At 50.7% G+C, this 13,411-nt stretch overlaps 1 protein-coding gene across 1 annotated transcript; it reads left to right on the plus strand.

The window, feature by feature from the left end:
* Positions 1-3,847: 3,847 nt before the first annotated feature.
* On the plus strand, positions 3,848-11,705 carry Farsa (phenylalanyl-tRNA synthetase subunit alpha). The gene is made up of 13 exons (XM_046437415.2): positions 3,848-4,024; positions 5,996-6,133; positions 6,219-6,317; positions 6,390-6,508; positions 7,957-8,049; positions 8,141-8,269; positions 8,342-8,457; positions 9,876-9,960; positions 10,040-10,139; positions 10,234-10,402; positions 10,482-10,559; positions 10,676-10,790; positions 11,308-11,705. Exons 1-13 carry the CDS (start codon positions 3,878-3,880, stop codon positions 11,441-11,443), a joined length of 1,524 nt encoding a protein of 507 aa, XP_046293371.1. The 5' UTR covers positions 3,848-3,877; the 3' UTR covers positions 11,444-11,705.
* Positions 11,706-13,411: the final 1,706 nt, after the last annotated feature.

Genomic DNA, 13,411 nt, shown 5'->3' on the forward strand with positions numbered 1-13,411 from the left:
ACGTTGAGCAAATTGGTTCTGGACCTGGGTACGCTGGAGTGGACTGGGGGAAGGGTGACTCCTGGCAAAGGGTGGAGAGGGGTTGCTTCCTCACTAGTGCTGGGAAATCAGAAGGGGAGGAATAATGAGTTGAAGTTGGGGCTCTGCAGGTCCACACAGGCGTGGCCACTATTTAGAATTTTCCAACCTAGTCCCACGCCGGACGATGCCCAAGCCCACACTGACTGACCTTTTCACTTTACCTCCTGTCCTGTGTCATGGATACATGAGCTTGGCGCTTTCTCCCTGAGCCCCCACCTGCAGCACCTGCAAAGCACACTTAAAAACTACTTGGTGTGTGATGGAAGAAAGGAAGGATTCTTGTAGAAATAAATAAACCAAACCTGGGAAAGTGCTTTGAAGCTGAGAAGAGAACTTTGAGGAAAGTGACCTGAATAAAGGAGCTCATCATAGGATCAGAATTGGGAACTATTAGTAATCACATATGATAGGTTCGACTAATTGTGATGTGAAATGAGTAAATGTGTTCAGTTTATAACAGTGCCTCAAAGGCCATGGTATTAGCTCAGTGGTGGAGTGCTTACCTAGCACTTGTGTGAGGCCCTGGATTCAATCCCCAGCACTGCCAAAAGAGAGGAAGAGTTCCGCAAGGCTGGAGATGTGTCTCAGTGGTACAGTGTCAGCTTAGCAAATGAGAGGCCCTGGGTTTGATTCCCAGCAGTGTCAATAAATAAATTAATTAATTAATTAAATAAAAGGTGCATGGTCTATACTTGATTTAGTATTAGCAAATATTATGTACATATGTGCATGATATATCATTTCTTATAGTAACCTGGGCTCACCAAGCATGGGGGCAGACGCCTGCAATTACAGTGGCTCGGGAGGCTGAGGCAGGAGGATCATGAGTTCAAAGCGAGGTGCTAAGCAACTCAGTGAGACCCTGTCTGTAAATAAAATATAAAATAAGGCTGGGGTTATGGCTCAGTGGTCAAGTGCCCCTGAGTTCACTCCCCAGTACAAAAAATAATAATAATTAAAAATTAAGGGCTGGGGTTGTGGCTTAGTGGTAGAGTGCTTGCCTAGCATGTGTGAGGCACTGGGTTTGATCCTCAGCACCACATAGAAATAAAGATATTGTGTCCACCAATATCTAAAAAATAAAATATTTTTAAAAATAATAATCTGGGCTCATAGAATCTCTGTCAAGAAAGAAAAAGTTGAAGCTCATAAAAATTAAACATGGGGCATGGGGTGAACCCAGGGGTACTTTACCAATGAGCTACACTCCCAGCTCTTTTAATTATTATTTAATTAAATTAATTGGTTAATTTGGCACTAAAGATTGAACCCAGGGGGTGCTTACCACTAAACTACATCCCCAGTCCATTCTGTTTTTCATTTTGAGACAGGGTCTGGCTAATTGTCCAAACTGGCCTCAAACTTGCAATCCTCCTGCCTCAGATTCTGGGGTAGCTGGGATTATAGGTGTGCATCACCATGCCTGGTTAAGATTAAAGCAGTTTGGGGGCTGGGGATGTGGCTCAAGTGGTAGCGTGCTCACCTGGCATGTGTGTGGCCTGGGTTCGATCCTCAGCACCACATACAAACAAAGATGTTGTGTCTGATGAAAACTAAAAAATAAATATCAAAAAAAAAAAAGATTAAGCATTTTGGTGATTAACTTAAGCGGCAGATGTTAGATTAGAAAATAACAGTGTTCCAGGGCTAGGAATGTAGCTCAGTGGTAAAGCATGCACTTAGGATATGCTTGTACCACAATAAAACAAAACTCCCCTCAAAAGTATTTCTTTTTCTTCATTCCTCTCTTTCTCCAACTTTTTTTAGATACGGGTCTTGCTATGTTGCCAAGGCTAGCTTCAGATTCATGAACTCAAGCAAGCCTCCTGCCTGAGCCTCCTGATTGCTGGGATCACAGGCTTGTGCTATCCCTGAGCTACCTGTATTTATGACATAGTTGTCACTGGTCACATATGACTATTGGTCATTTGAAATGTGGCTGATCCCAAATGAGATGTGCTGCATAAAATACACATCAGAGTTTGAAGAAAATATGAAAAAAAAATTGTGCAAAATATTTCATTAGTAATCTGTATTGTAAGGGTTGAAAAAATAACCTGGACATAACAGGTCATGTAAATTCTCAAAGGGAATTCCACCAGTTTATTTCTTTCTAATATTTTCTTAGTTATCAACAGAACATTATTTAATTTATTTATTTATATATGGTGCTGAGAATCAAACTCAGTGCCTTGCACATGCTAGGCAAGCACTCTACCACTGAGCTACAACCCCAGATGCCACTAGTTTCTTTTTTGAGGTTGCTCCTAGAAAATATTAAATTACATGTCTATTATTATTACTATTACTGTTATTATTTTGCAGCACTAGGGATTGAGTCCAGGGCTTTGCACATGTTAAGCAAGCACTTTGCTACTAAGCTACATTACCAGCTCTTTTAAAAGTTTTTCTAACAGGTGTGGTGAGTGAACACCTCTAATCCAAGCAGTTTAGGAGACTGAGACAGGAGGATTGCAAGTTCAAAGCCAGCCTCAGCAATTTAATGAGGCCCTGAGCAATTTAGGCAAATCCCTGTCTCAAAATTAAAATAAATAAATAAAGGGCTGAGGATGTGGCTCAGTGGTTAAGCACCCCTGGGTGCAATCCCATTTTTTTTTTCACTGCCAGGAATGGAACCCAAAGCCTCATGCACACTACATTAGCTCTCTACCTCTAAGCTACCCCTCACCCCCAGCTCCTAAATTTCTTTTGAGACAAGGTAGCCCAGGCTTTGATAGAATTTGTGATTCTCTTGCTTTGGCCTCCACAGTAGCTGAAATTAGGACTATGCCACCACATCCAGCCACCATATTTTATTTCCATAGGAAGAAACTGATGTAGACGATGCTTCTCCTTTTTCTGCCTCTTCCTTTTTCCTTTTTTTCCTCCCCTGCTACTGGGGATTGAACCCAGGGACACTCTGTCCCTGAGATACATCCCCAGCCTTTAAGTTTTTATTTTGAAACAGGGTCTTGCTAACTTGTCAAGGCTGACCTTGAACTTGCAATCCTTCTGCTTCAGCCTTTTGAGTACTAGGGTTAACATGGTGTACCACCATGCCCAGCATAAAACCATGCGTTATTGCCCTGACATTGATCTCCTGAGATCTGGAGGGTTCATTTCTGACCTCATTTCTAGCCATTCCCTATAGAAGCTTGGGCAAGTCATATCAGCCTCTGAGCCTCTGTATTCTCATCTGTGAAATGGAGAGAAAATTATATGGATATCTGCACCACAAAGTTTTTTTTGGAAAAAACGAAATAATACACCTGAAACACCCCTTATAGTTTAGCCTGCACCTTTATTGTCACTAGGTGGGTTCCTCTCCTCTCTACAAATAAGGATGGGCCACACCCAGCCTCCCTTTCAGAGGTTCAAAAGTAGCTGATACAAGCAATTTTACCATGTTGGGAGCCTGCTACCTTCTGCCCTCTGTAAGAGCAAGAGAGAATCCTAGAAGGGTAGAAGGGTTATGAGCCCATAGAGGGTGAAAAAAGCTCAAGGTCATAGCCTACTGCTGGTGTGGTTGCATGAAATTCAAAACAAAACTGTTTCTAACCTTGAGGTCATCAGGTGCAGCTCACTGCTCGACCAATAGCCACTGGTCCAGCCACTATAGAGGTAGGAACCTAGTTCTTTCCACCCTTTGAGGCTCAGTTGCCACACTTTAAGATGGCGACGTCCAGAGTCTGTAATCTGGTTTTCCACACTCAAGATGGCGACACGCTCGGGGCGCCGGTTCCGGTTCCGGTTCCCCAGGCCGGGACTGAACACGCTGAGCGCTCTGGGAGCAGCCATGGCGGATGGTCCTGTGGCGGAGCTGCTGTTGCGGCGGCTGGAGGCGGCAGATGGCGGCCTGGACAGCGCGGAGTTCGCAACCCAGCTGGGCGTGGAGCACCAGGCGGTGGTGGGCGCGGTGAAGAGCCTGCAGGCTCTAGGCGAGGTGATTCAGTCCTGCGATGCGGGGCCTCCTTGCTTCTGCCCCTGTAGCGCCCTTGCCTGCAGAGTTCTCCTTCCAGGCCAGACTCCCTCAGCCTGGTTAGGAGTAATTAAAATGGGCCCATCCGGGTGTGCGCTGACCGGGAGTGTGGAACGAGTGAGCCTCGGGCACTGGTGAATGTGCCTCAAGCGATGAACGTCCTTTGGGGGAGGATCAGCATGCTGTCGGAGGTGGGGGCGTTGTACTACAGTGGACTAGGAAGACGAGGCAGCAGCGTTACAATCTACTAAGGAGGTGCCAAGTGACCGGAGTGATTGGGGAGGCACAGGGAACCCAGCGGTGAGGTCTTAAGAGAGCGGCCCGCCTGGTGGGTCCGTCACCGTGAATGAAAGCCGTGGCGTGTAAGGGATCCACTCTAGGGTATTGGGGAGGGCGTCGGGAGGCCGAGGCAGGTGTCAGAGGAGAATCAGCATGGCCAGAATTGCAACTCTTTACCTCACAGGGGTACTGGGGAGCCACAGAAGTAGTAGCTAGTCAGATGTGGGTGACGTCTACATTATCTTTGGGAAGGACTGACAGGGAAGGGCTAGAGGCGAAGGCAGAGGCTGGCATGATGTCTGGCTGTGGGGAGGCAGCTGGAAAGGGGGCCACAGAGGAAGATTCAGGCCAAAGAAGGGGGAGCATGGGCAAATTCCATCTTGGGCAAATGGAGGGCCCTGGAATCATGGGATGAGGATGCCAGGAGGCTCAGTGAGCCACCGAGGGGGCTGGATTCATTAGGCCAGGATCTAATGAATTTTATTTGTCAAAGCAGTTTCGTGCCCATCCTACTCTCAGTTTTACTTGTCTGATCCTCTCCGTAAACCGAGGATTATTTTCATTTTGCAGATAGGACAACTCATGCTCAGCATAGATAAGTAACTTGATGAGTGTCACTAGAAGGGTCTGGTGAACCTGGATTTGAAATGTAAGTGCTCAGACTGCAAAGCCTGAGGGCCTCAGTGCAGAGGAGAGTTCAAAGTCACAATGTGTGGGTGACAGTGCTTTGATCCATGTGAAATTGATAGTTTTGTAGGTTAAAGAGAGTTAAGTAATGACAGTTTAATGGGAACCAAATGACAATAATAATAATAATAGAGTTAACCTAACATGTTAGTCACCCAATATTCTTTCTGTGTACGAATTCACTTACTCCTCAAGACTCATCAAGGTCCCTTAAGGATGAGAAAAGTCACTCAGGGCTGCAGGTGTAGCTCAGTGGTAGAGTACTTGTCTAGCAAGCACTGAAGATGTGAGTTCCATTCCCTAGCACTGGGGAAAAAAAAATTAGGGAGGTTAAGCAACTTGCCCAAGGTCACACAGCCACTGAAGAGCAGAACTGGGATTAAAAGAAAGGCAAACTAGAGCCTGTAGACCCTGTCCACTTGACCTTGTCTGTGTCTTTGTGACCTTGGACCTTTCCTCATCTTGGAGCCTCTGGTTTCTATTTGTAATGTGGACCTCCATTGCCCTTCTTTGGTACTCTAGGCACTGAAATACAAACACATAAATTAGAGTCAAATCTATTTACCTATGACCTTGAAGTATATCACAGTTTACAAAGTGATAGTAAACATATAGCCACACCCAGTGGTGTGTGCCTGTAGTCCCAGCTACTCAGGAGTTAAGGCTAGCATGGGGAGCCTAGTGACAATGTTCCTGTGTGGCATGTTGGGGGTACTGAGAGGGAGCTGTCCAGCCCACGCCCAGCCACGGGTGTGGCTCATGTAACACTGTCACTGTTACAGGAGAGAAAAGGAGGCGGGGCAAAGGGAAATCCTCCCTGTGGGGTCTTTTGGCCAGAAAGTGGTACAGCTGGCGTGTCAAACAGCTTTAAAAGCTGTTCTTCAAATCTCAGGCCCAGTTCCTCTGAGAGGGCCACCTGGCTCTGAACCCATCCCTGCCTTCCTCTCTCCTGTCCCCATTTCTGTGCAGGTCATTGAGGCTGAGCTTCGCTCTACCAAGCGCTGGGAGCTTACTGATGAGGGTGAGGAAATTGCCCGGGAAGGTAGTCATGAGGCCCGGGTGTTTCACAGCATCCCCGCAGAGGGCCTGGCCCAGAGTGAGCTCATGGTAGGAGTCTGGGGAGCAGGACCTAGGGAGGTGAGGGGGTGACGGTCGCCTTTGTGCCATACTTACTGTAACCTAACTCCCCCAGCGCCTGCCCAGTGGCAAAGTGGGTTTCAGCAAGGCCATGTCCAACAAGTGGATCCGTGTGGACAAGAGTGCAGCGGAGGGGCCCCGTGTGTTCCGAGTGGTGAGTTCCTGCAGATGTGTGGGCAGGTGGCAGACAGTGGGCCCCTGGCCTTCACACCCCTTGCTGTGGCAGGTGGACAAGGTGGAGGACGAAGTGCAGCGACGACTCCAGTTGGTCCAGGGCGGGCAGGCTGAGGAGCTGGGTGAGAAGGAGAGGAGCGAGCTCAGGAAGAGGAAGCTGCTGACTGTAGTGTGAGTGGCGCCCCCCCAGGCCAGGCCCCCACTTCCTGTGTGGCAGGTTGGGGGTACTGAGAGGGAGCTGTCCAGCCCACACCCAGCCATGGATGCTGCTGGGCTCACGCAACCCTCCTGCCAAGTGCTGTCTCCCAGTGGCCTTCCATGCAAGGTGTGCCACCACCTCCCTGCTTGTGTGTCATTAGCAATTGAACCCAGGGCGGTGTCCACCAGGCTACAGCCCCAGCTCTTTATTTTTTGAGATGGGGTTTCCCTAAATTGCCAGGCTGGCTTCACACTTGGAATCCTCCTGCTTCAGCCTCCTGAGTTGCTGGGATTAAAAGCATGTGTCACACATTCAGCTGCGTGTGTCACCTTAAATAGGCAACCCTGACATCCTCCCTTCCCCACTGGAGTTTCACAAAAGCCCCTCACTGCTGGTATCCATGTCTCCTGCCCTGGCCCTCTCCTTCACAGTACTTAGCACTGCTTGAAGTCCAGGGGATGTGCCCCACAGCTCTGGGGGCCGGGGCAGGCTGGGAGTTCTGCTCTCGGTGGCCTAGAGAGCACACAGGAGCTGGGCTCAAGTCCAGGCTCTGCCACTTACCAGTAGTGTGACTCAGCCAAGGCATCCAGCCCTTACCAGCCTCAGTTCCCTTCTCACAGGATTGTGGGGTGGCATTAGTGGAGCAGAGCCTGCATGGGGAATAAACTCTTCCCAGCTGTATGCTTAGCACCTTGAATTGACCCTGACACACATTTGGGCTTTTTTTTTTTTTGTATCAGGGATTGAACCTGGGGAGCACTTTACCACTTAGCTGTATCCCCAGCCCTTTTTATTTCTTATTTTGAGGCATAGTTTCACTAAGTTGCTTAGGGCCTTACTAAATTGCTGGGGCTGGCCTTGAATTTGCCATCCTCCTGTCTCAGCCTCCCAAATCACTGGGGTTCTAAGTGTGTACCACTGTGCCTGGTTCTTTATAAGTGTTTGTTGAATGAATATGTGAACAAACACAGGGATAGGTGGTAGCCACGTAAGAGTATTTCAGGTGGAAATAAATATCAGGAAGAACATGAAGCAGTCGTCCAGGTGGTATGGCACATATCTGTAATTTTAGCTACTCGGGAGGCTGAGGTAGATCTTTTTGAGTCTAGGGGTTCCAGACCAGCCTGGGCAACATAACAAGACCCTTTGTCGACATAGGTGTGGTGGTGCACATCTATAATTCCAGCTACTCAGGAGGCTGAAGCAGGAAGATTGCAAGTTCAAGAACAGCCTAGGCAGATTAGTGAGACCCTTTCTCAAAATAGAAAGGGCTGAGGGTGTAGCTCAGTGGTAGAGCCCCTTGTTCAAACACACACAAAACAAAGCCAAGTGACTTGGCAATGGTTTTAGAACTGGCTTCAGATGGAAGATCAAGGAGAACCTGTTGATGACAGTGGCCTCCCCTCCCCTTTGGCTGCAGGACCCTGAAGACTTACTGGGTGAGCAAGGGCAGTGCCTTCAGCACCAGAATCTCCAAGCAGGAGGCAGAACTGAGCCCGGAGATGATCTCCAGGTAGCAGTGGCTCCAGGGCTGGGGGCAGGTGGAAGCCAGGGAGAGGGGTGGGCCTCCCTCACCAGGCCTGTGCCCTCCGCATCCTCCACAGTGGTTCCTGGCGGGACCGGCCCTTCAAGTCCTACAACTTCGCTGCCCGTGGCGTGCTCCCTGACAGCGGTCACCTACACCCTCTGCTCAAGGTCCGCTCCCAGTTCCGACAGATCTTCCTGGAGATGGGGTGAGCACAGGGCTTGGGGCCGGGGGCGTAGCCACTAGGGGCAGGCAGGGCAGTCACCGCATTTCCCCACAGGTTCACCGAGATGCCGACTGACAACTTCATTGAGAGCTCCTTTTGGAACTTCGACGCTCTCTTCCAGCCCCAGCAGCATCCAGCACGTGATCAGCATGACACCTTCTTCCTACGAGGTGCGTCAGCCCTGGGTGCCTGGCCTGGTTGGGATCTTTAGCCTGTGGCCGTCCCATTTTATAAAATGAGATTTGCCCTCCATGTGGCCAACAAAGCCCCTGGGAGCCTGTTCATCAATCTTTTGTGATGGCCTTGTTCCACTGACCCTAGTCTCTGCTCTTCCCTGATAGTGCCAGGCTGTGCCCACCTCAGGGCCTCTGCTCATACTGTAACATCCACTGAGACCTGTTTTGTCTGAGATCTTTATGGCTCAGTGGTACAGCACTTGCCTAGCCTGTGTAAGGACCTCAGTTCCATCTCCAGCACTGCATAAAAAATTAATAAACAAGGACATCCTGATATATCCCCCTTCCCTGCTCCACCCTATAGCCCTGAGTTTGTGTGTGTGTTGCTACGGGGAGAACCCAGGGCTTTGCACACGCTAGGCAAGTGCTGTAGTCCTGGGCCACATCCCCAGCCACCAGCCCTAGTCTTCATTATAGTTTCCTTATTTCTTCTCTCCCCCTCCTCCCTCCCTTCCTTTTACACTGTCCTTGATGTCATCTAAAATTGAGTGACTTTCCACAATGGTGGATGTCTCCCCCACCAGATCAGACAAGGTCCTTGGGTACGCATTACCCGATCTGCAGCAATGAAGTCACTGTCATCTTTGTTGTGGCACCCAAAACCTACTAAGCACTCATTATATACCAGTCACTGTTCTGATCTTCCACCAGCTACAGAAAAGTAGTACTGTTAGCCCTCTTTTATAATTGAAACTGAGGCACAGAGAGGGACCATCCTTGTCCTGGTTCGCACAGCTTTTAAGAGCTGGAGTCAGTATTCATTGGGTCTCAGACTTTCCAAGAGCGAGCACCAAATTTGTGTCTCTGGAAGGGAATCTTAAGCATTTGCACAACTGGGGGCCGAGGTTGGCTCAGTGGTAGAAAACTTGCTTAGCATGTGCAAGGCCTTGGGTTCCGTCTTAAGCTGTGTGGTGAGGCAGGCGGTAAATGCCACAAGGAGTTGTGTGTGTTTGTGAGTGTGGCGGGCTGAGGAGGAAGGGGTGGTTGCCGTCAGGTTCAAGTCTGTTTAGCAAAGACTGGTGAGGGAGGGGCTGTGTTGGGAGTGAAAGCTCCAGGGAGAGGGAATGGCCCGTGCAAAGCTGGACTGTGCCTGGTGTGCCCACTGGGACGCCTGTGACTGGAGTTGGTGATCAAGCAGGAGTGTGAGCAGACAGGGCAGGGAGGCACTGGACAGGGCTGTGGGAAGACTTTCTCCAAGCAAGCGAGGAGCCACTGAGGGTCCTGGGAGAGAACTGTGGCAGGTCGAGCATGCCAGGCACCCTCTGGCTGCTGCCACCACCACTGTGCACACCTGAAGCAGTGGCTCTGTGAGAATGTTCGTGGACCAACCAGATGGCACTCTGTCCTGCCAGATCCTGCCGAGGCCCTGCAGCTCCCAATGGACTACGTCCAGCGAGTCAAGCGGACCCACTCCCAGGGCGGCTACGGTTCACAGGGGTGAGGCAAGAGCAGGACCTCAGGGTTGCGGAGGGGAAGATGTTGGGGGCTTGACCACAGTGTGACTTTGCTCCTGAAGGTATAAGTACAACTGGAAGCTGGACGAGGCTCGGAAAAACCTGCTGCGCACACACACCACAGCGGCCAGTGCCCGGGCCCTGTACCGCCTCGCCCAGAAGGTGCGGCTCGGCAAGGGCCGGGGGCGGGCGGCTAGTGCCGCTGCTCTGTGGGCTTTCTGACCCCAGGCCCTATGGGCCTGGCTGTTGCCCCCAGAAACCCTTCACGCCGGCCAAGTACTTCTCCATTGACCGCGTGTTTCGGAACGAGACCCTGGATGCCACGCACCTGGCCGAGTTCCACCAGATCGAGGGCGTCGTTGCTGACCACGGCCTCACCCTGGGACACCTCATGGGTGTCCTGCGGGAGTTCTTCTCCAAGTTGGGTGAGCAGGCGACTGGCCCCGTGGTGCTGAGGGCACTGGGAGGGTGCTGGGGTCACCAGCCTGACTCCCACCCCCACAGGTCTCACCCAGCTGCGCTTTAAGCCCGCCTACAACCCTTACACTGAGCCCAGCATGGAGGTGTTCAGCTATCACCCAGGTACCCCTGGCTGAGCCAGGTCCCCCACACTGCCGAGCCCCCAGCTCACTTGCCCAACTCACTGCCAGGCCCAGCCAGCCACATGCTGCCCTGTCTTCTGTATCCCACACCCACAGGCCTGAAGAAGTGGGTGGAAGTGGGGAACTCTGGGATCTTCCGCCCTGAGATGCTGCTGCCCATGGGGCTCCCTGAGAATGTGTCGGTCATTGCCTGGGGCCTCTCCCTGGAGCGGTGAGTACTGTTTGGCTGCCTCAGGCAACTTCATGTGTTCTTTCCTGGGCAAGCTTGCGTGCCTGGCCCTGGGCTGTGAACGGAGAGCTCACAGCCCTGCCTCCTCTGAGCAGGGGACCAAGGATGACTAGCAAGATAAATAAGTAAACTTAGTAAATGAAATGAGATCCATAAAACCAGAGTGTCCAAGGACAGCAAGTATTAGCAAGAACAAAGCAGAAGGGCTAAGGAGACTGTCGAGGACGGCTTTGTGGAGCACTTGGCCTGAGCAGGTTGGAGATAGAAGGGGTGAGCCAGGGGGATCTCTGGGAAGGTGTTCCACACAGCAGGTGGAGCCAATGCAAAGGAGGAAGGGGGGAGAGGGGGAAGAGACGAAGAGAGGAGGCAATGTGCAGGACCTTGTGGGCCACAGAGAAGACGTTGGCCTTTACTTTGAAGAAGCTGAGAACCTTCAGAGAAGTTCTGAGCAGAGAGCATGACTTGACCTAGTTTTAAACTGTGACCCTTCCTCCCCAAGCCCAACGATGATCAAGTATGGCATCAACAATATCCGGGAGCTGGTGGGCCACAAGGTGAACCTGCAGATGGTATATGACAGTCCCCTGTGCCGCCTGGACACGGAACCAAAGACCCCACAGACCCAGGCTGCGTGACACAGGCTGCCCCAGGATCGCCCATCCTCCCTGGGTCCCTGCCGCCCAGCCTTTTTACATTCTTCATCAGTGACCCCCTTGTATTTATGAGGCCTCCGTGAGGCCAGTCCTCCTCCCACCTCTGCACCCATCCCAGAAGCAGGCCCCAAGGGGTGGGTGGCAGCTTCCTTCTGTTGGCCTTCTGTGGTCTGCTGATCTTATGAGGTGGGCCAGGGGAGCCCTGGAGCCCAGCTGCTGTTAATAAAGTGGGCACTTGCCCTCATCTGGTGCCTTTCTTTAGGGGCCCCATGTGTTGCTCCATGGGGAGGACATGGGATAATGGGTCCCTGGATGTGGGTGGTGGAGATGAGTAGGGGGACCTGGGAGGCCCTGCCGGCTCCACCAAGCCCTCCTCTAGGTGAACGGAATAGAAACACCCTGTGCCGGGACGCCACTGGAGATCCAGAGGCCAAGCTCCCCGCCAGGCAAGGAGGCTGGTTCTCTGTGTGTGGTACAGGGGACTGAGCCCAGGGCCCACCACGTGCTAGGAAGCGCCCTACTGAGCTACAACCCAGCCTTTTTTAAAAAATTGAAATGGGGTCTTGCCGAGTTGCCCAGGCTGGCCTCAAACTTGTAATTCTCCTGTCTCAGGTTTTCAGGTAGCTGGGGTTATAGTATATGCCATGGCACTTAGCTGGAATTTTTTTTTTTTAAGGAAATAAAGTAGTTTTATGTTGAGCCAAATATGAGTGACCATGGCCTTTCTGGAAACGTGGATTAAAGTTACCCTGAAAGGCATGTTACTGCAGCAGAGGTTACAGCAGGCAGCTTTAATATTCACAGAACAAAAGAAAGTCATAAATTAACACGTTTACCAAATGCACTGGTGGGAGCCTCAGGAGCTGGGCTACTGCAAGGGGGAAATCTCTTCAGGTTTGAGGTGGGATCTGATAGCATCGGAGCTTTGGGGTTGGTGGAGGCTGGAGGTCTGCTCAACTCAGGGTGCCTTCCAAGAGGTTTACCTAATAGGACAACGTTGGGTCAGGTACAGAGGCTGGAGGTCAATGGCTACTGAAGGGATTAAGATGTGGACCCGCAAGTCCGTCTGTCCAGTCAGCAGGGCCAGTGTGAAGCAGCTTCTCCACAGAACTTAGGTTCACAAAGAGGGGATTTCTTTGGCTTCTTTTACTTCATTTGCAAAATAAAGAACGCTGAATAAAATATCTGTGGTGGGATTTTAAGCTCTAAAGATCTAGAATTAATCAGTGGAGAGGTGGTAAGAAGAGCACAGTGGCCAAAATCAGACGGACAAAACGGCTCAAACACCTGCACCACCAATTACATTTTCCAACACCCAAACCAATCACGATTCTCTGTAAACCAACTGGTTGTTAAAGTATTCAACTCAGTTCTGAAACTAACTACCCATAATTAGCACAGGCTCCACAGGCCAAGGGCTCAATTGAGTAGGTCTGTCCCATCAGAGGCCAGTCTCAAGCCCGGGGGCTACTTGTACTTCTGACCTCGGGTTCCATCACCTCCTCAGGTTCAATAGTTTGATAGGATGCTCAGAGAACTCAGCATGCTTAGCTTACATTAATGACTCAGGGACAGACAAATGGAAGAGATGCATAGGGCGAGATGGGGCTGGGGGTGGTGACATGTAGCTTCCAAGTCTTCTCATGTACTCTTTGGTACCCTCCAGGTATCAAACTGGAAGTTCTCTGAACATAACTGTTCAGGAGTTTTGTTTGTTTTCAATACTGGGGACTAAATCCAGGGCCCCATAATACTAGGCAACCACTCTCACTAAGCTACCCCTCAGCTCTTTTTATTTCAAGACAGGGTCTTGCTAAATTGTGGAGGCTGGCCTTGAACTTGTGATCATCCTGCCTCAGCCTCTCAAGAGAAGTTGGTTTTCAAGAGTTTTTAATAGAGCTTAATCTCCAGTCCTCTCCCATTCTGCCCCTTCAAGGAGGTCAGTGGGTG

The sequence above is a fragment of the Marmota monax genome, unplaced genomic scaffold (assembly GCF_021218885.2).
Source record: "Marmota monax isolate L192 unplaced genomic scaffold, Marmota_monax_Labrador192_F-V1.1 WCK01_AAM20220418_F8-fsc00021, whole genome shotgun sequence".
NCBI classification, from domain to species: domain Eukaryota; kingdom Metazoa; phylum Chordata; class Mammalia; order Rodentia; family Sciuridae; genus Marmota; species Marmota monax.

What these genes read in the sequence shown, in the direction of transcription:
- Farsa (XM_046437415.2), top strand. Translation starts at nt 3,878, where the DNA reads ATGGCGGATGGTCCTGTGGCGGAGCTGCTGTTGCGGCGGCTGGAGGCG. An exon ending in TGGCCCAGAGTGAGCTCATG is followed by an intron (nt 6,134 to 6,218) that starts GTAGGAGTCTGG and finishes TAACTCCCCCAG; the next exon opens with CGCCTGCCCAGTGGCAAAGT. An exon ending in GGTGTTCAGCTATCACCCAG is followed by an intron (nt 10,560 to 10,675) that starts GTACCCCTGGCT and finishes CCACACCCACAG; the next exon opens with GCCTGAAGAAGTGGGTGGAA.